The 19,259-nt window shown below is 35.0% G+C and overlaps 1 protein-coding gene across 1 annotated transcript; it reads left to right on the top strand.

The window, feature by feature from the left end:
- Positions 1 to 280: 280 nt before the first annotated feature.
- Positions 281 to 17,641, top strand: LOC108474267 (piezo-type mechanosensitive ion channel homolog). Its single transcript, XM_017776218.2, has 22 exons — positions 281 to 663; positions 792 to 1,662; positions 2,433 to 2,513; positions 2,899 to 3,058; positions 3,149 to 3,306; positions 4,441 to 4,597; positions 4,717 to 4,903; positions 5,486 to 5,601; positions 6,255 to 6,339; positions 6,448 to 6,663; positions 6,767 to 6,941; positions 7,342 to 7,470; positions 7,595 to 7,768; positions 7,890 to 8,123; positions 8,622 to 10,163; positions 10,538 to 13,020; positions 13,167 to 13,562; positions 14,771 to 14,929; positions 15,849 to 16,340; positions 16,556 to 16,712; positions 16,797 to 16,941; positions 17,051 to 17,641. Exons 2-22 carry the CDS (start codon positions 1,614 to 1,616, stop codon positions 17,184 to 17,186), a joined length of 7,431 nt encoding a protein of 2,476 aa, XP_017631707.1. The 5' UTR covers positions 281 to 663; positions 792 to 1,613; the 3' UTR covers positions 17,187 to 17,641.
- Positions 17,642 to 19,259: the final 1,618 nt, after the last annotated feature.

Here is a 19,259-nt window from a genome sequence, read left to right as displayed (position 1 = left end):
TTAATAGAAACATCACCATAGCAAGCTAGGGTTGGCCTGTAATGAACTGGAAATGAGCATTATTATTTACATTTAAGAAAAAACCTATGTTCAAGACAATCAAATCATAGCTGAAACTCTACTCTTTTATTTTATTTTTACTTCTTTTCTTTCTAAAATGAGAACATGTTGCTACAATACTTTCAATCAAGAAACTTGTAATGTGATTTGAGTCTTACAGGAACGAAATATCTTTGTCAATAACATGCATAGAAGCTTTAAGTGATTTTTTACTAGGCAAAAGTCTGTTCATTTTATGCTTAATATAGAAAGAGAGAAAAAAGAAGAAGTTAATTATAATAGCAAATTGTCCGTATCATATTTAGTCACAATAAGCAATTATTAGGCCTAAATAAAGGAAGGTCATCTTTCTTTTCTTTGTCCTGTAAATTCTTCCACTGTTTTAGACATAGAACTTCAAAATTTAAATTAATTTTACGCAAGTCGATAGCTATGTATGTAAACTTGTATTACATGGTGTTTTATCCAACAACATAAGGTTTGCAGGGATTATTCTTTGAGAAAAATGTGAAAAGAAAAAGTAGAGTAAGATGTAAAATGTCCAGCAAGTGGTGACTGACGAGCCACAGGTGACCAAGCTGTCCAAGCCAGAACATTGCAGAGGTTAACCATTAGCTGTAGTTGGCTGCATTGTGGCCATGGTTGCATTCCATTTTCTCCTTCCACTTCCATTCTTTCGAGTGTTATTTACCACTGACATAGCTCCTCCTTTGTTTCTTTTTCAACCTTAGCATCAACGCATGTTATTGCGATTCTCTGATGTACTGTTTAGAGGTCAGTTTCTTCTGCACTCAAATATGAAACATCAACGTAAGCTGAAGCTACTCACTCAAATTCTAACAAAATCCTATGCAGCATAAATGATGTTCAGTTGATCATGTTCTTCTGATGTTTTAGTGAATTCTGTTTCATTTGATGTGTATTTGCTGAGGAAATTGGGGATTGTTGCTGTTTAAGAAATTGAAAGAAGAAGAGGATAAAGGGAACTTTGAAACGCCATGGGTGCAAAGAGGCGTTGACCTGGACGAGTACATCTTGAATGATCAACAATTTTCACTGAAAAATGCAGAAATTCTCAAACTGTTAAACGACATCGTTGGCTTTTGTACTGCATAGCTCTGACCAACCCGGCTCAGTTTGCCTTAAAACCCGCTTCAAACTACGTTATGTTTCCTCGTATGAATGCGAGATATTATTCTGTTAGGATCAGTAGTTGGCCGTTAGTAGTTTCCCATGTTTATGGAGCTTTAGGGCATAAGAAAATCATTTTTTTATATATTTATAAATATAAATATTTATATTTTTTTGGATGAGATTTTCACGTTTTGATTTTTACTCATAATGTTTGAAACTCAATTAACTAATTTCCGTTTCTTCACGCGACTTGAACTTTCTTGGGTGTCAATTCAAAAATCCAATTTTTCTTCCCGGAAAATTTTGATTTGGAGCGAAATGGGTTTTCGTAGATTTTAATGGAACTGCAAAACCCTTGAACGGATTTTGGCTTTGTTTTGATGTGATCTGGTATTGGTGGTATTAAAGAGAGAAATCTCATGGGAAATTTTCTTGCTGGGTTTCTCTTGCCTCTGCTGCTTCTAACGGGTATGTATGCTTTGTTACTTATTCTCATTACCTAAATTTCCTTTTTTTTCCTTTAGAATTGATTATCTTTATATCTAAGAGAATGAAAGTTTCTTTCTAATTTATTATATTTTTTCTCCTTTTAAGATCACTTCGTTTTTGAATGTTGTTTCCGTGTTGGAATCCATTATGTGTATGCATTTATGTGAGCTACTTCTATGAATTTGTGTCTATTGTTATAATTCAGTAACCTGGATAAGTTTCAAGTTTTGAGATCAGTGAAACCTTATGGATACTTGAACCCAGTCTAAAACTAGCTTGTGACCCAGCAAATCAACCAGTCTTCTTTTACAATTCCGCATATTATTTATCAGCTGATTTTCTTCACTAGAAACCTTAAAAGATGACAAGTGTAGAAGTGTTCTATTAGTTTAAAGTCACTCGAAAGTAATTACTTCATTGTTACTCTTGTTGCCAAGGTGCGGGTTGGTTATTAATGGGGTCTGAGACCTGGTTTTAAGCAAAGTTACCATATAGAGTTTACTTTAGTTGATAGAAGCTCAGAGAGCTGTAAATGGAGAACTTACTGATAAAAGGGTCTGCATAGAAGACTCACATGGAGAAAAATCTTAACCCACTGTTGAGTTTATCAATTGTAATCTTTTCTGAGTTTCTGTCTAGAAACTTCAATTTTTTTTAGCATAGGCCCATACAGATATATATATATATCTATATATGTGCTATGCCATCTAAGTAATTAATGGTTTTGACCTGTTTTTCCTTTCTTGAAGCTGCATTGAGCAATTGGAGTTTGATCTCTCTTGTTGATTTGGTAGCTTTCCTTCTCATTCAGTATACTGCACCCAAAATAGGTAACGATGGAAATTTGCTGTAAAGTTTTGCTTTATTGTTGCAGTTCCACTGTTCTAATAGTCCATAATTCAGCAGGGTCATACTTATTTGACATTTTTGCTTTAGATTTATATTTGGTTGGTGCTTTCGGTTTGCTGAAGTTTATTTCTAATGAACTTTTCAAAGGTCACAATTGAAGTTTCAGTGGCAACAATCTTCGATGCTAACGTAATCCCGAGACTTTATGATACATATTTTAAGAAAATTAGAAACTGGGTTTGAGATATTTTGTAGACTTCTTGCACTTTAAAAGCTTAGTTTCTGTTTCTGATCATTGTTCGTTTAATGCTTTATTTGAAGTTGTCATTGGTTCATAAAAAGTAACATGGGACTAATTTCTTGTAGGATTCCGTTTCCGGAGGCAATATTTGTTACTTTGGCCTGTTATCATCTTTTCCCTACTTGTTTTTTCCTCACAAGCTGTATATCTTGTTGTATGGGCGGTTGAAGGTTATAAACAGAGTGTAGGAGAGGCTTGGTGGATGAAACTAATTGGTTTTATGATGTAAGAATATATTTTGTTTTCTCTAACTCCTTTGTCCCTTCAATGCCTCTGCATATTTGTCAATTTGTCTCTTTGGGGATGCTTTTGCAGAATCCAATCTTGGAAATCTCCTACTGTGATTTATTTCTTGGCTGTACAACTGCTAGTGGTGATCGTTGCTGTGCTTGATATACATGATAACAGATTTGGTCTTGTCCAATGGCGGTGTTCTTGTTGGAGTCATTTCTTAACAGCTATCGAACGTTTAGGTTTGTAAGTATATCCTTACGTTTCTAATTGTTTTTCATGTAATTATATTGTTGCACTATGTACTCTCCCCACGCCAGAAAAGGATCCATTTAACCAATCCATATGCATGTTTTGTGATTCGCTTATCATGCAGAGGATGTTAGCAAGAGATGATTTTATTCACGTTGTTAGTGATTCAATCATGTTCAACACCCCTCCTCCCAATCACTCCCTTCTAAAGCAGCTGCAAAGTCTTGTTTTCATTATGGATCAATGGTAGTACATTTTTGTGACCTTAGGAATATATCTCTTTTGCCTTCTGGACTGGGGGTGAAATTATTGAGCTGTGTAGCCTACTTGAATGCTTATGAATTAGCTACTAGAACCTTTAAAACAACAATTTGTCTCATATGATAGTGTCAGATGTTAAGTTTTCATATGGTAATAAATACTATGTTGAGTTTCCCTTAAGCACAAATGCTTTGTATTTTATGCATTACAGCTCTGCTATATCTGAAAACAGATTTGAAAGAAACAATCCAGGATGTTTTTATTCACTGTGGCAGAATTACATTTATATAAGCTGGATGCTGACTTATGATAACAATCAAGACTGCTTTTTATTTAAAAAATAAATCTAATCCTAATATAAACAACCAAATAAGGAGAGTTTGAATATTTCTAATTAAGTCAAACTCTTCCAAACTGATTTGTCTGGATTAAATCATTTTTGTCTAATCTGCCAACAATATCTATGAGTTACATCCTTGAAAAATTGGTGATATCAATGTATTTTCAGAATGACCTAAATAATACATAAGGTGTCAGCCTGATAGGTGCTATTTCATGGGTTAGACAACTGAAATCATCTTCCTGCTTAGCTGAATTCAGTCAGCTTTATACTTCTTACATATAAATCTCAGTGCCCGTTAAGCCTTCTTTTTTGTAAAGGAATTGGTACTTGTGTGGGTCTCTTACAGTAAGGAAAAAGATAAAAAAGTTGAATTTAAATAATTTCTTTCCTAATGTTTTGTTTTCTCTTCAGTTTCTAAAAATCACAGTTGTAGTTGTTATTTTATTTTTGCTTATTACCCTACATATTTATATTTAAATTAGAACTGATAGAATTATTTCCGTGGTTTTCTTCTTGAAAGGTTCCCATCTTAGAGTTACTTCCTGTTTGCTTCTACCTCCTATTCAGCTGGTTGCGGGAATTAGCCATCCCTCTTGGATTTCTTTGCCTTTTTTTGTTAGTAGTTGTGTTGGGCTAGTGGATTGGTCTTTGACAAGCAATTTTCTAGGACTATTCAGGTGATTGCCTCATGACTACACTACCGACCAGTGTTCCATCTACTATCTTCTTCAATGAATTTGCTTTTACCATTTGTTAATACCTTAAGTAGCTTACGTTCTGGTAGTTTCTTCTCTAGGTTCTGGAAGGCTCTCCAGCTTTATGCAGGTTTCAACATCGTCTTGCTTTACGTGTATCAGATCCCTTTAGAGTTTTCAGATATGTTACAGAGGATTGCTGATTTTGTTGGTCTATTCAAAATATCTTCAACATCTGAGTGGCCTGAAATATGCTCTGCTGTTTCTCTTGTACTTTTTTACATCATGGTATGTGTGAGTTGTATTACTATAGATTTGATTCCGTAAGGTTCTATCTGAACCTTTAAATGAAGTGCAAAACACTCTTCCCTCTTCTTAGAATCTTGGATTCTGCAAGCTACTTCATTGTAGTCTATCTTGTGTCTGACATTTATCCTTATGGTATAGTATTTTCTTGATATTACAAATTTAATATGTTTTGAAGTGTTCTTTTTCCTTTTCCTTTAATTTCTCAATATACATATGAATTATGCATATATGTTGAAAACTGTTAAGCGGTTTTATCTCACATCTATTGAATATTGGGTTCTTAAAGCCAAGTCTTTCCATCTACCACCATTTGGTTAGGTTGGATGCTTAACATGGTATCAGAGCCTTGATGAGCTTTGGTGAGTTTGTCTACATTTAGGCCCTGTGAGCTACACGTGAAGGGAGAGTGTCACTTAAGTGGTGTTATCCCACATCTGCTAAGTTTTGGGTTTCCTATATGTGGTCTTACATTAAAAGTGTTGTTTAACTTTTATATATTTATTGACTGTTTTGGTCTGGGTGTATAATTCTTCTATTTAAGCATTCTGACTTGTAGTGCAGCTATCCTATGTCAAATATGATTTGGAGGAAATGGATTTTATCATGTCCATGCAAGAAAGTAACTTGACAGAGCAACTACTTCCGTCAAAGCATTCATTCTTCATTCGTCAATCAAGGTAACACACACATACAGAAATACATAAATATATATTATTTCTGATTATTCCTGTGTTATCTGCTTCGAATTCTTAAAAGGACAGAGAAAAGATTTATGCATACACCATAAATCTCAAACTCAAGGGTACTTCTTCTATTCATAGATTTATTCCTTTCTTGCATCTTTAATCTAGAAGTAGCTTTTTAATTCAAACAACCATTTGTACTGCTATATCTGTTCTGGAAATTCTCCTATCCTCAACCTAAAAGTGTATATCTATGCTTTACCATATTGAGCAAGCTTTTCTATGTTGAACAGAGTTGTCCCGAAAAGAAGATGCTGGCGTGAGTGATAGCATATCAAGAAAAGAAAAAGGACAACTTTTCTGTTTCAAAATTATGAATTGGATCACAATTATATTTGAGAAGCCATCATTTTGAATAATTTGAAATTTTGAATTTCCAGCATTCATTTAATTCCAATTTTCTTTTTGGCTAGCTTTATTTGCTGATTTTTTACCAACATCTGTGTTTTCATTTTGATAAACTACACCACACAAGATGTTCATGCACTGTTTGTGCTTCTGCTTCTTTGTTTTGAGAAAAAGGAAAAGTTCGTGCTCTAAACAGTCGGTTCTTTTGAGTTCTATAATGAGTATAGCTAATTCTCCAGATCTGGTGTACGGCATACCAATGTTTTACTACGAAAGGCAGCTTTCCGGACTTTCACCATCAACTTTTTCACTTATGGTTTTCCAGTATGATTGCTACCTTTTACTAGATGTTGCTAAACGCTCCTAGGTCTTTATTTGATTTTATCAATATTAAGGTTTATATGTAATTTGTCAGTGGAAAATATTTTACAGGTATCCTTGTTTGCCCTTTCCTTTTGGAGTTTTCATTTTGCAAGTATATGTGCTTTTGGGCTACTTGCATATGTTGGCTACATTCTGTATGCCCTTCCTTCACTGTTTCGTTTACACCGGTTAAATGGGCTCCTTCTTGTCTTCATTCTCTCGTGGGCTGTTAGTACCTATATATTCAATGTAGCATTTGCATTCTTGAATAGGAATTTTGGGAAGGTACTCCTCTCCTTTGGAGGTTTCCAAATTCTTCATTATCATACATTTAAATAGTTCAAATTTCATTTTTCTTATGTTTTTATCAATGTTTGGGCACATGCAGGATATGGGAATTTGGGAGATGGTTGGATTTTGGCATTATCCCATACCAGGGTTTTTCTTGCTTGCACAATTTTGTCTAGGAATTTTGGTTGCTTTGGGTAATCTTGTAAATAACTCTGTTTTCGTCTACTTATCTGATAAGGATGCACTATCATCAAACAACTCTCCTGGGGAAGGTATGAAGATCTATATTCTGAGTGCCATTGAATTCTGTTTTCGAGAATATTTGCATGAGAGGACCATTATTAGGTTGGCTTTAGGAATCCGAATATATCTTTAGAATTCTGAAGTTGTGCATTTACAGAGTGAGATTTCTATTTTACAACAGCGAGCTTGAAGAGTTGTTAATTTTTCTGTTAAGATATCATTCGAAAATTTTGTTTTCATGTCCTCACTTCCTGACAGCAGATAAAACTCATTATGTTCTAAGATTTTATTTAATTATGTCTAGTACTCTGGTATAGTCTTTAGACTGCGTCCTTCCTAATTCTTATCTATTTTGAGATTACTTATGGATACAAAAGGATGACAATTATATTTTAATCTATATAATCACTTCCTTATATCTCTTTTCAGTGGATGGAGAGACCAAGGTATTCATTGTGGCTACAATTGCATGGGGATTGCGAAAATGTTCTCGAGCTATCATGCTTGCTCTGATATTTATCATAGCAATGAAATCCGGATTTATCCATGCTATATATAGTATGTTTTATTAAACCTTGTCAGTTCTAGTTCTTAGTTAAGAATAATAATTTAGCACAAGGATTTTTTCCAATGTTCTTATAGGAGCTTTCTAATTGGTTTTATGTTCTTACCTCTGCTTCAGTAATTTTCTTTTTGATCTATCTTTTGAGCCACAACATCAGCAGAAATATACGCCGGTCTCTGATTCTTCTTTGTGAAGCTCACTTCGCATTATTGTACCTTCTTCAGATTGATTTGATCTCTAATGTTTTGGAGCAAAAATGCTCCTCAATTTTTGAAATCATGTCGCAGTTAGGTATGCTTTTGTTTAGGTCAGTTAATTTGATTATTGGCTATTAATTAGCTTTCTTCAGGGCATTTTGTTGTTGACCCAAGAAAGAGAAACGGACTAAACTATCTTCTCTAAATTGATGCAGGTGTCCTTAAACATCACAGCTCGTGGAACTTTCTGGAAATAGCTTTGCTCGGTTGCTTCTGTGCGATACATAACCATGGGTTTGAGGTGCTTTTTTCATTCTCAGCAATTGTGCAGCACACCCCTTGTCCTCCTGTTGGGTTCAGCATCTTGAGAGCTGGTTTAAACAAATCTGTCCTCTTGTCAGTATATGTATCCCCAAACACATCCTTCTGCTATGATAATCCTTCTTACGGTATAATCTCCTGTATGCTAAAAGAAATTTACCCAATAGTCCTTTGTTTTAGCTTATGTGAAATGAATATGTGAATGTTATGTTCATAATGTGTCAGAAACTTAGTAATAAGATTGACAATGTTATTTGCATATCTGTGATCATTCTCTGGATAAAGTACTTGGTAGATCGCATTATTGACAACATGCTCAAAGGTTATAGCAAAAGGAAACTAAAAGAAGTTGGTATGACCTAAGATTAGCAGGTTTTATGGATCTAAACATGATAGAGAATGTTTTTAGATTGCTCTGTAGCTGGTTCTTATCCTGATTTTGATATGACTGCTTTCTCATGAAATTGTACTTCTAGAAATCTTCAATAAGACTCTATCTAAGCCCTTTTATTTGTTTTAATGTGTTGGTGTTTTTACTGATTTGTAAACCAATATTTCCAGTACCCTTTTAGCACTACAGCTTTATTGACAGCATCGTGTATGTATTTTTTTTTATGTTATTTCAGAGAGAACGATAGCATCATTCCTTAGTGGAATTGGGCAGAAATTTTTATCAATATATCGATCATGTGGAACCTACATCGCTTTGCTGACTATTCTTCTTACAGTTTTCATGGTGACACCCAACTATATATCATTTGGATACATCTTCCTTCTTCTTGTTTGGATTATCGGAAGACAACTTGGTGAGAGAACAAAAAGGCACTTATGGTTTCCATTAAAAACATATGCTGTCATGGTGTTCATTTTTGTCTATAGCGTAAGCAGTTTTACCAGCTTTAGGATTTGGTTGTCTGGATTTATGGATCTGTACTTTTATTTGGGTTATGAATCTGAGGCTTCATTGTTGGATAATATTTGGCAATCTCTAGCAGTTTTAATTGTGATGCAACTTTATAGCTATGAAAGGAGGAAGAACAAGAACTACAGGACTAGTTTTTCCAATCCTTTAGATTCTGGGGTACTTGGCTTTGCCAAGCGATTTCTGATTTGGCACAGCCAGAAGATCCTGTTTGTCTCATTATTCTATGCGTCTTTGTCTCCAATTTGTGCTTTTGGATTCTTGTATCTACTTGGCCTTGTCATATGTTCAACTTTACCTAAGGCTTCTCGGATCCCATCCAAATCATGCTTAGTTTATACTGGATTTCTGGTCACAACAGAGTATCTTTTTCAGATGTGGGGTAAACAAGCTGGAATGTTTCCAGGGCAAAAACATTCTTATCTGTCACTCATTTTGGGTCTCCGAGTATATGAGCTGGGATTTTGGGGTGTAGAATCGGGCTTGAGGGGAAAGGTGCTGGTAATTACTGCATGTGTCCTTCAGTACAATGTCTTCTTTTGGTTGGATAATATGCCAACCTGTATTTCAAATAAAGGCAAGTGGGAAGAACCTTGTCCTTTATTTTTGTCAGCAGAGGATGCCTTCACCAATGGCTTCATGTCTAATGGGGAAGATAAACCATCTACTATTGGAACGGTACCTATAAGACAAGTCAGACCAGCAAACAGTTCATGGGCATCTTTGAGCCTTGCTTTATCTCAAGCGCTTCGTCCTGCATCCTCGAAAGCAGGAGGCTCTGAGGTTAGCAGCAGGAGAAAATTTTCATTTGGATATTTTTGGGGAAGTACCAAGGAGAGTCACAAGTGGAACAGGAAGAGGATCCTTGCACTAAGAGAAGAAAGATTCGAGACTCAGAAGGCTCTCTTAAAAATATATTTGAAATTCTGGATAGAAAACATGTTTAACCTTCTTGGTCTTGAGATTAATATGATTGCTTTGCTTCTTGCAAGTTTCGCTTTGTTGAATGCCATTTCTATGCTATATATTGCATTAGTTGCTGCTTGTGTTCTTTTGAATCGCTGGATAATACGTAAATTATGGCCAGTGCTTGTATTCTTGTTTGCTTCCATTCTCATCCTTGAGTATATCGCCATCTGGAAGAGTATGTTTCCTCCGAATCAACGGAGTCAGACTGAAATCCGCTGCCATGACTGCTGGAAAAACTCAGCTTCATATTTCCGGTATTGTAGGAGCTGTTGGCTGGGTATTGCTCTCTTAATCGATTTATAATTGCACCTTAAATGGGGTAGACAAGCAAAGAACAGTTTATACTTTTCTTTTTACTATTAGGAGAAAATTTGACTTGTTTTAATAATTTTGGTTTTATTATTATCCTATAATCTACTTGCTCATGTCTTAATCTTTTTTTTTTTTCTTTTTTTTTTTGGTCAGAAAGAAGTATGGTATATGTATTTCATGTGGGGTTTCTAAATTAGGTTTTTCACTTCTGCTTGGAAGAGGTGGTGTTATTCCTGTCAAGTGTCAATAATCCAAGTTTATCTATCAGTTTTAATTTTGGACTAATTGCACTTCAAATAAAGTTCTATCATCTGCTAATGATTTCCCCTTTACCTGTAGGACTGATCATTGATGATCCCCGAATGCTTATCAGCTACTTTTTGGTCTTTCTGCTGGCTAGTTTCAAACTTCATGCAGATCACTCATCCTATTTCTCTCAGTCAACCTATCAGAAAATGATGTCTCAGCATAAAAATTTATTTGTTTGGCGAGATCTCTCTTTTGAAATGAAAAGCATGTGGACTTTTCTTGACTACATAAGACTTTATTGTTATTGCCATCTATTGGACCTTGTCCTGGTACTGATTTTGATTACTGGAACTCTTGAGTATGATATTCTGCACCTTGGTTATCTTGCTTTTGCTCTTGTTTTTTTTCGGATGAGGCTTGAAATTCTCAAGAAGAAGAATAAAATGTTCAAGTTCTTGCGTATCTACAACTTCGTGGTCATTGTTCTTTCTCTTGCCTATCAATCTCCTTTTGTAGGGGAGTTTAGTTCTGGGAAGTGCAACTCTGTGAACTACATATACGATGTCATTGGATTTTATAAGTATGACTATGGGTTTCGAATTAATACCAGATCTGTACTCGTTGAGATTATCATTTTTATGTTGGTATCCCTTCAGTCATATATGTTTTCCTCCCAAGAGTCTGATTATGTGTCACGATATCTTGAAGCAGAGCAAATTGGTGCCATTGTACGCGAGCAAGAGAAAAAAGCTGCATGGAAAACTGCACAGTTACAACAGAGTCGTGAATCTGAGGAGAAGAAACATCAGCGCAACGTGCAAGTGGAGAAGATGAAATCTGAGATGCTTAACTTGCAAATACAGCTTCATAACATGAACTCAATTGCAAGTCTGAGTGATGTTTCTCCTGATGATGAAAGCCTACAGAGGAGTGTTTCTCTTACTTCAAATAGGGATATTGGGCCTCCTGACAAAGAGGAAAGCACTCTTTGGGAGCGAGAGCAAACAATTAAGGAGGATATTGTATCCCCTCCTGAAGCACATGCATGTGCTGCTTGTATTAAAGGAGAAAATCCTGAAGTAGTGGAATCTCCGAAGAATTCCATGGAACATAGGCCCTGTGAGATCACCGAAATTGAGCATGATGCTGATCATGCTATTTTTGATACAGAGAAAAGGGGGAAAAGCCAATCAAAGGACAATCCTTTAATTTCTGCTGTACACCTCTTAGGTGATGGTGTTTCTCAGGTACAGTCCATTGGAAATCAGGCTGTTAATAACCTTGTCAATTTCTTGAACATTAAACCTGATGATTCAGTTATGAATGAGCACTCGTCTGTCAAGGGTGAGGCATATGATGAGACTGAGAGCCAAAAGATGCAGAATATGAATTTGAATCGTTCTTCTTCTCTGCAATCTGATAAAATTTCCAATACTACAAGTTTGCAGCTGGGAAGGATCTTATGCCATATATGGTCCCAAATGCAGTCTAATAACAATGTTGTGTGCTACTGCCTATTCGTCGTTGTCTTTCTGTGGAACTTCGGTTTGCTTTCTATGGTGTATCTTGCAGCTCTTTTCTTGTATGCTCTATGTGTGAATAACGGACCAACTTATATCTTCTGGGTTATTATGCTCATTTACACTGAGGCTTACATTTTGTTTCAGTACATGTACCAAATTGCAATCCAGCATTGTGGTTTGAGTATTAATTCTGACCTACTTCGTAACATAGGATTTCCTACTTGTGAAATCAAGTCATCTTTTGTTGTGTGTTCGTTGCCTCTATTTCTTGTCTACTTATTTACCCTCATACAGAGCTCTATAAGTGCAAAAGATGGCGAATGGATGTTCTCTACTGACTTTAACTTCCATAGGAGGAGTTCTCATTATAGAAAAGAGGTTCTTGTGAACTACAGCTGGAGCAAAAGGGTGTCAAAGTTGCTCCAATATGTAATAAATAGGGTGAAACAGGTAACTAGAAGATTCTTCTGGTACTGGAAATCATTGATACAGGGGGCAGAAACTCCTCCTTATTTTGTTCAACTGTCAATGGATGTTCACTTATGGCCAGATGATGGGGTACAGCCAGAAAGGGTCGAGTCTGGTATAAACCGACTACTCGAGATAGTTCATGATGAAAGATGTACTAAAAAAATCTCTGGTCATTGTCCATTTGCTAGTAGGGTTCAGGTTCAAAGCATTAAAAGAAGTCAAGAAAACCAAAATGTAGCTTTGATTGTTTTTGAGGTGGTTTATGCATCTCGCTTGACAGGATGCACGTCAGCAGATTGGTACAAGTCTCTAACTCCAGCAGCTGATGTGGCAAAAGAAATTCGCAAGGCAAAGCATGCTGGGCTTGTTGAAGAGATGGGATTCCCTTACCAAATACTCTCTGCAGTTGGTGGTGGAAAACGGGAATTTGATCTCTACGCTTACATTTTTGTTGCTGATCTTACTGTTTTTTTCTTAGTCGCAATGTTCTACCAATCTCTCATAAAGAACAACAGTGAAATTTTAAATGTTTATCAGCTAGAAGATCAATTTCCTATAGAGTTCGTAATTATCTTAATGGTAAGTCTATTTCTTCTTTCTATACTTACCTGAATTACATTAGTATTTCTCATGGCTAATTTATCGTTTTCTTCGCATGCTCTCTTGGCTATTGTACCTAATATCTTGTGATCTAAATCCTAATTGGGTCAAATCCTTCCATGCAGATCATCTTTTTCTTGATCGTTGTTGATCGTGTACTTTATCTATGTTCATTCGCAGCAGGAAAAGTTATTTTCTACCTTTTCAACCTCGTTCTCTTCACATATTCGATTACAAGGTATGCTTGGCGGATGAAACCTTCAGACCAGCATGCTGGAAAACTAGCACTCCGTGCGATCTTTCTTGCTAAAGCAATTTCTTTAGCACTTCAGGGTGTACAAATTCGACATGGAATTCCTCAGAAAGCCACCTTGTATTGGCAGTTTTTGACCAGCAAGGTTTCAAGAATTAATTACTTGGGCTATAGGCTTTATCGGGCTCTACCATTTCTTTATGAATTACGATGTGTACTCGATTGGTCATGCACGACGACATCTTTGACCATGTATGACTGGCTCAAAGTAAGTCTGTAGCCTTTTTTTAAAGCTGTGTGCTAAAATTCAAGTTGATTTAGTTGCCTGCCCTTCTGGAAATTATACACCAACTGTAATATATCAGCTTAGAGTCGAGAAATTTAATTTTTTAGGGTAGGGAAAGGGCTAAGCTTTATAGACTAAAGGGGCAGAAACATACAGATTTAGGACCATTTTGGTTTCTGGAAACAGCGTTTTAGTTCCAGAAAATTCTAACAGTGATTATTTCTTAAGTATGTGCACTTTGGTTATTGACTCAATCTAGGTTTGTTTCTTGGGTTACAAAACTGGCTTTTGGAGGCTCCAAGGAGAAACAATTTTTTTGTTTTTTTTTTTTAAAAAAAGAAAATTATCAGAAGAAAATTGGTTTTAGTTGTGATTAATTTGAAGAATAATGAAGATGCCTGCTCACTTGTGTGTGTGAGAGAGAAAGATAGTTACTATGCCTTCAATAAACCAAAGGAGTCAGCAGGTTGTTTATTTAATCAAAATCCTAGAATTTTATTTTCTTGCAAGGACTATGACTCTCTACAAACAAGCTATTAACTTAGGTTGGATGCCTGACATATAATACGAAGCTAGGTCGTTGCCCCATTATTTATTTGCTATTCATTATTCTGTCACTTTGTTGCCCTGGTAGTTGGTACATTTGTTTCTGCTGTAATTTTTGTTACCCCACATCAGTTAAATGGGGGTTTGTCGTTGTGCCCTTATTTTCATGTTAAACCTCTAAACCATAGGCAGAATCCTTGACAGAAAAACTTTTAGACAAAACTAGAAAATATTGCCCAATTCTCCAAGGGCAGAGAACGTGAAGAAAGTTCGATTCTGCTCTTCAACAATACATACTGAACTTCCCAAAATAACAATTGCGGGACTAAGAAAAGAGCTTGTTGCATGGCTTCATTCAACTGAGTATGCTATTACTACCATAAACTGATTACTTTTCCTGGCCCAAAAATGAAACAGAAACAAATGAGTTAATGGACTCGGAAAAATATTCTGAAAACAAAGAAGTATCATTGTCAATTGCTATGACCTTATTGCAGCAATAATTATATATACTAGCTTTTACCTGAGAATGATTTTTGTTTTACTTACTTTTACAGAAAAGTTGTTTTGAGCTAAGCAAGCAACCTTTCATTGAATTGATTTCTTGCTGATATTTGCAAGCTGACATGTTGCTTTCTTCTTAGCTGGAAGACATAAATGCAAGTCTGTACCTTGCCAAATGCGATGCAGTGTTGAATAGAGCTACGCACAGACAAGGAGAGAAGCAAAAAAAAATGACCAAGTGCTGCAATGGGATCTGTCTGTTCTTTATATTAATTTGTGTTATCTGGACTCCTATGCTGGTAAGGGACTTCATAACTAGATATACTATTTACATAATATGCTTTTATGTGTAGTACCTCCTACCTTGAAACCATTTGAGAAACTTTCTTGGGAGGGGCTCCTTTTGTTTTTTAGCTTCTTAGTCCTTTACATTCCTGGTCTGCTAGAATCTGTTTTTTGTTTCTGAACCTTATGAATTTGCGTGCCCATATTCTCGGTGTCCGGCACCACTGAATATGTAAATCAAATACTTGACTTAACAATCTTCTGCTTGAAACCTTATAAACATTCCATGTTCTCAGATGTATTAGTTACTAATTTTCTTTAAAAGTGCACGTATTGTTGTGCCCGGAGAACCAAAGAGAAGCTTCAGTTTTTATATTTTATGGATGTGCTAATATAGAAATGAGGAAAATTTAATGTGAAGATATATTGTAAAGGATGTGAAGAACTTTTAATATATTGATTCGACCCATCACCAATAATTCATGCCCCCTTCTTTTAAAGAAAAAAAAAATCTAGATCATTACCTATTCCTTTCGTTTACATTTCTTCTTAGCTTGAATGTGTCATGCATACCTCATACGCTCACAGTTCTTTTTATCTTCACTTGGAAGTTTGTAGTTCTGTCAGAGCTGTTTTCTATTTGCTGTTTACTGTGGCCCGATGTGAATAAAGCATAGAATAAATCATAACTTTAAAATAGTAGAAAAATCTTGGGTGATATTACACTTATTAATATGATAATATAACACGTTGCAATTTTTTTGCTGAAAGTGATGACATTGATATTATACTAAGGTGCCTATGGGCATCAGTAAGCTGTTACTACAAGTCATACGACTATGAATGTCTAGGTCTATTGTTACTTATGATTAGACGGAAGTAGCATCTATATATTGATCAGTCAATAAGTTTTATTTTCGTCTGTTCGGCCAGATGTACAGCAGTGGTAATCCGACAAATATTGCAAATCCCATTAATGATGCAAGTTTTCAACTGGATATTAGTACTGGTGGTGGAAGGTTGACCTTGTATCAGACAACACTTTGTGAAAAGCTCCAATGGGATAATCTCAATTCTGATGTTAATTTTGATGCCTACAATAAGAATGATATACAATTGATATGCTGCCAAGCTGATGCAACTATTTTGTGGCTCGTCTCTGATGTAGTTCAGAGAAGGTTTATTGAGTTCCTTGACTGGGATATGGACATGGTTATAACTTCTACATGGCTGCTTACAAGAGAACGACCAAAGGGCAAGGAAGTCGTGAAATATGAGAAACCTGTTGATTCCAAGGATCTTCCAGAACCTTCAGATGTCCAAAAGGTCTTCAATGGTTCTACAATCAGCTTTAGGATATATAATCTTTATCCAAGATACTTCCGTGTCACTGGTTCCGGTGAAGTCAGATCTTTTGAGCAAGAGGTACAAAGGACTCTTCATTTGGTTTTCTTTTCCTGTTTTCCAGTGGTAACGTTTCTTCATTTTTAGTGACTTACTATTAAAATCGCTAGACACTATATTATTGCAACTTTTAAGATATTGATCTTTCAGTCAATGAGGAAAAAGGACCCTAAATCAATGGTAGTTGTAAAAGGTTTATAATCATGATTTTTTTTTGACACAACCAAAATTTACAGGTTACTTCAGGACCTATTTCAGTGAGTGCAGATCTTGTTATCAATCGCGCAGCTTCTGAGTGGTGGTCATTCCATGATCTCGATTCATCTCATATAAGGGGCTGCGGAGGTTTGACAGGACCTACAGCCGTCATAGTATCCGAAGAAACACCACCACGTTAAGTTCTGGAAAACCATTTTTTTTTATGTTCTATGACTATTCTAATAACATACTGATTAATATTGCATTGTATGACATCAGAGGGTATACTTGGAGACACGCTAAGCAAGTTCAGCATTTGGGGTCTCTACATTACTTTTGTGCTTGCTGTTGGCCGCTTTATCAGGCTTCAATGTTCCGATTTAAGAATGAGGATACCGTTTGAAAACCTGCCTTCCTGTGACAGGTAATGTTTCGTATTCTTACTTGTAGACAGGTAGAGAGGATGAAGACACGAAGTGCTATTTCACTCATTTCTTATTTCCTTGATATCCATTTATCTGGTTCTGGTTTAGGTTGATAGCCATCTGTGAAAATATATATGCTGCAAGAGCAGAAGGTGAGCTTGGAGTTGAAGAGGTCCTTTACTGGACCCTTGTGAAGATTTATAGGTCACCTCACATGCTGCTTGAGTATACCAAACCCGACTAGGTTGTTAATGTCGAATCCCTAGAGTTTTCTGTGAAACAAAATTTGACTATAACAGCCTGACGTACTGCAACAAATTGAAATGGTTGGTGAATCTTGTTTGTCAGCCACGAAAATCTCTGGTGGTCATAGTTTCTTTTGCCATGTTGATTGTTGAAGAAACGCAAAATGCTACACTACAAAACATGAAGAAACAGCCTTCTTGTGGGTTACCGACGATAATTCAGGGTCTTGCTATATGCCATTTTCTTACTTTCAAGTTTTTCTGGCCATGTACATAAATTGTACAGTATTAGATCCTCTTCTACAAATGTTGAATACAAGGAGGCCATTGCTTTACTAATGTTGAAAACCCTATCTTGTGTGGACAAATATTATTTTATAACTTTAGGCCTCATGGAAAATACCAAGAAAAATAAATGAAATCTTTTGAATTTCGCTTTTTGTGTTTGGTATAATCATTGTCCCCTTATTTTCTATTAAAAGAAAAGTGAGAAAATTTTACTCAATTCAAAATTTTAATCATTTGATTTGATATGGAAAATTAATTGTCAAATTTATTTAATTTAAACTCAAAATAACTTGAATATATAATTAAAATTATCCAAATTTAAATTAAATATAATTTTTAAAAATAAATTTAATTCTTATAATCTAAATTATTAATTTGTTTTAATTTGAAGCTTGCAAATTGTAATTATCATGGTCTATTGTCATAAAATATGCAATATCAACTTATATCATATGATCTTGATAACTAATTACAAATGTGGATTTTTTACCTAATAATATAAAAATAAAATAAAATACCAAAATAGATTGTTTCAAAGATTAAGTACCAAAATGGTACATTTTACTTGGTGGAGGGTGGGGCATAGGCGGCACCACCCTGAATTTCTGACCCAAAACAGTAAAAATAATAATAATGATGATGATTTAAAAGATTTAGGGACCTGTTATGTAATTTTTTCATTTTTGAATGGCTGCTGAAAAGGAAGGGAAAGGGGGCGCCTGTGTGGCTGCACCAAACTTTAAATTTAGATAATTACCTTGTAAGCCCTCCTTATTTATTATTTTCTTTTTATTCCCCTTCAACTCACTATATTGTGTTTAAACAAATCATTAACCTATTTTTGTAGTTAAATAAGCCCTTTACTTATGGTTTTTACTCCTAAAAGCCCTATATTTTAATATTAAATTAAATATATATTTTGAATTTCAAGCTCTTATCTTAATTTTTGTTGATGCAATAAAAATTATACATTTTAACGTCAACAAAAATCTAAAAAGTAATCAAAATTTTCAAAATAGTAGTTAAGAATATCATGTATACAAGCACTCTCAAGAAATTTAAAAATTTTATTATATTATTTAATAAATTATTCTCATCAAATTTACATCAACATAAGATGTGAATTAGTTTATATTTTTAAATAGTTTTACTTTGGGTAAAATATATTTACTTTAATATTAAAATATAGGGCTTTTATGAGTAAAAACCATAAGTAAAGGGCTTAATTAACTACAAAAATAGGTTAATGGTTTGTTTAAACACAATATAGTGAGTTGAAGAGGAATAAAAATAAAATAACAAATAAGGAGGGCTTACAAGGCAATTATCCAAATTTAACGTTTGGTGTCGCCACACTGCATGGTGGCAGTCTTTCCCTTCCTTTTCAGCAGCCATTCAAGAATGAAAAAATTCCATAACAGGTCCCTAAATCTTTTAAATTATTATTTTTTTACTTTTTTGGGTCAGAAATTCAAAGTGGTGCCTCCTATGCATCACCCTCCACCAAGTGAAATGTACCATTTTGGTACTTAATCTTTGAAACAACCTATTTTGGTATTTTATTTTATTTTTTATATTAGTAGGGTAAAAAAACCCTACAAATGTAATAAATACTTGATAAAAAAATTATTCATTATCCATAAATCCTTAGCATTGGTAGGGTCCTAGGGCTTTTGAGTATCCATGTTTGAATCCTACCATACACAATTGTTATGGGTGGGTCTCTAGTCATGCCATACATTGTTGTTATGTGTGAGCTTTAATCCTTGAGTCATTTTTAGTTC

This window comes from Gossypium arboreum, chromosome 11 (assembly GCF_025698485.1).
Source record: "Gossypium arboreum isolate Shixiya-1 chromosome 11, ASM2569848v2, whole genome shotgun sequence".
Classification (NCBI taxonomy): Eukaryota; Viridiplantae; Streptophyta; class Magnoliopsida; order Malvales; family Malvaceae; genus Gossypium; species Gossypium arboreum.
The sequence above is the reverse complement of the archived record's forward strand: the minus strand, read 5'-3'. Positions and strand labels throughout refer to the sequence as shown.

Bases quoted from the DNA above. Each gene is read 5' to 3' on its own strand.
- LOC108474267 (XM_017776218.2), top strand. From the start codon at position 1,614: ATGGGAAATTTTCTTGCTGGGTTTCTCTTGCCTCTGCTGCTTCTAACG. The intron at 8,124-8,621 runs GTATAATCTCCT...ATGTTATTTCAG, and splicing joins CTATGATAATCCTTCTTACG to AGAGAACGATAGCATCATTC. The intron at 16,942-17,050 runs GTAATGTTTCGT...GTTCTGGTTTAG, and splicing joins AACCTGCCTTCCTGTGACAG to GTTGATAGCCATCTGTGAAA.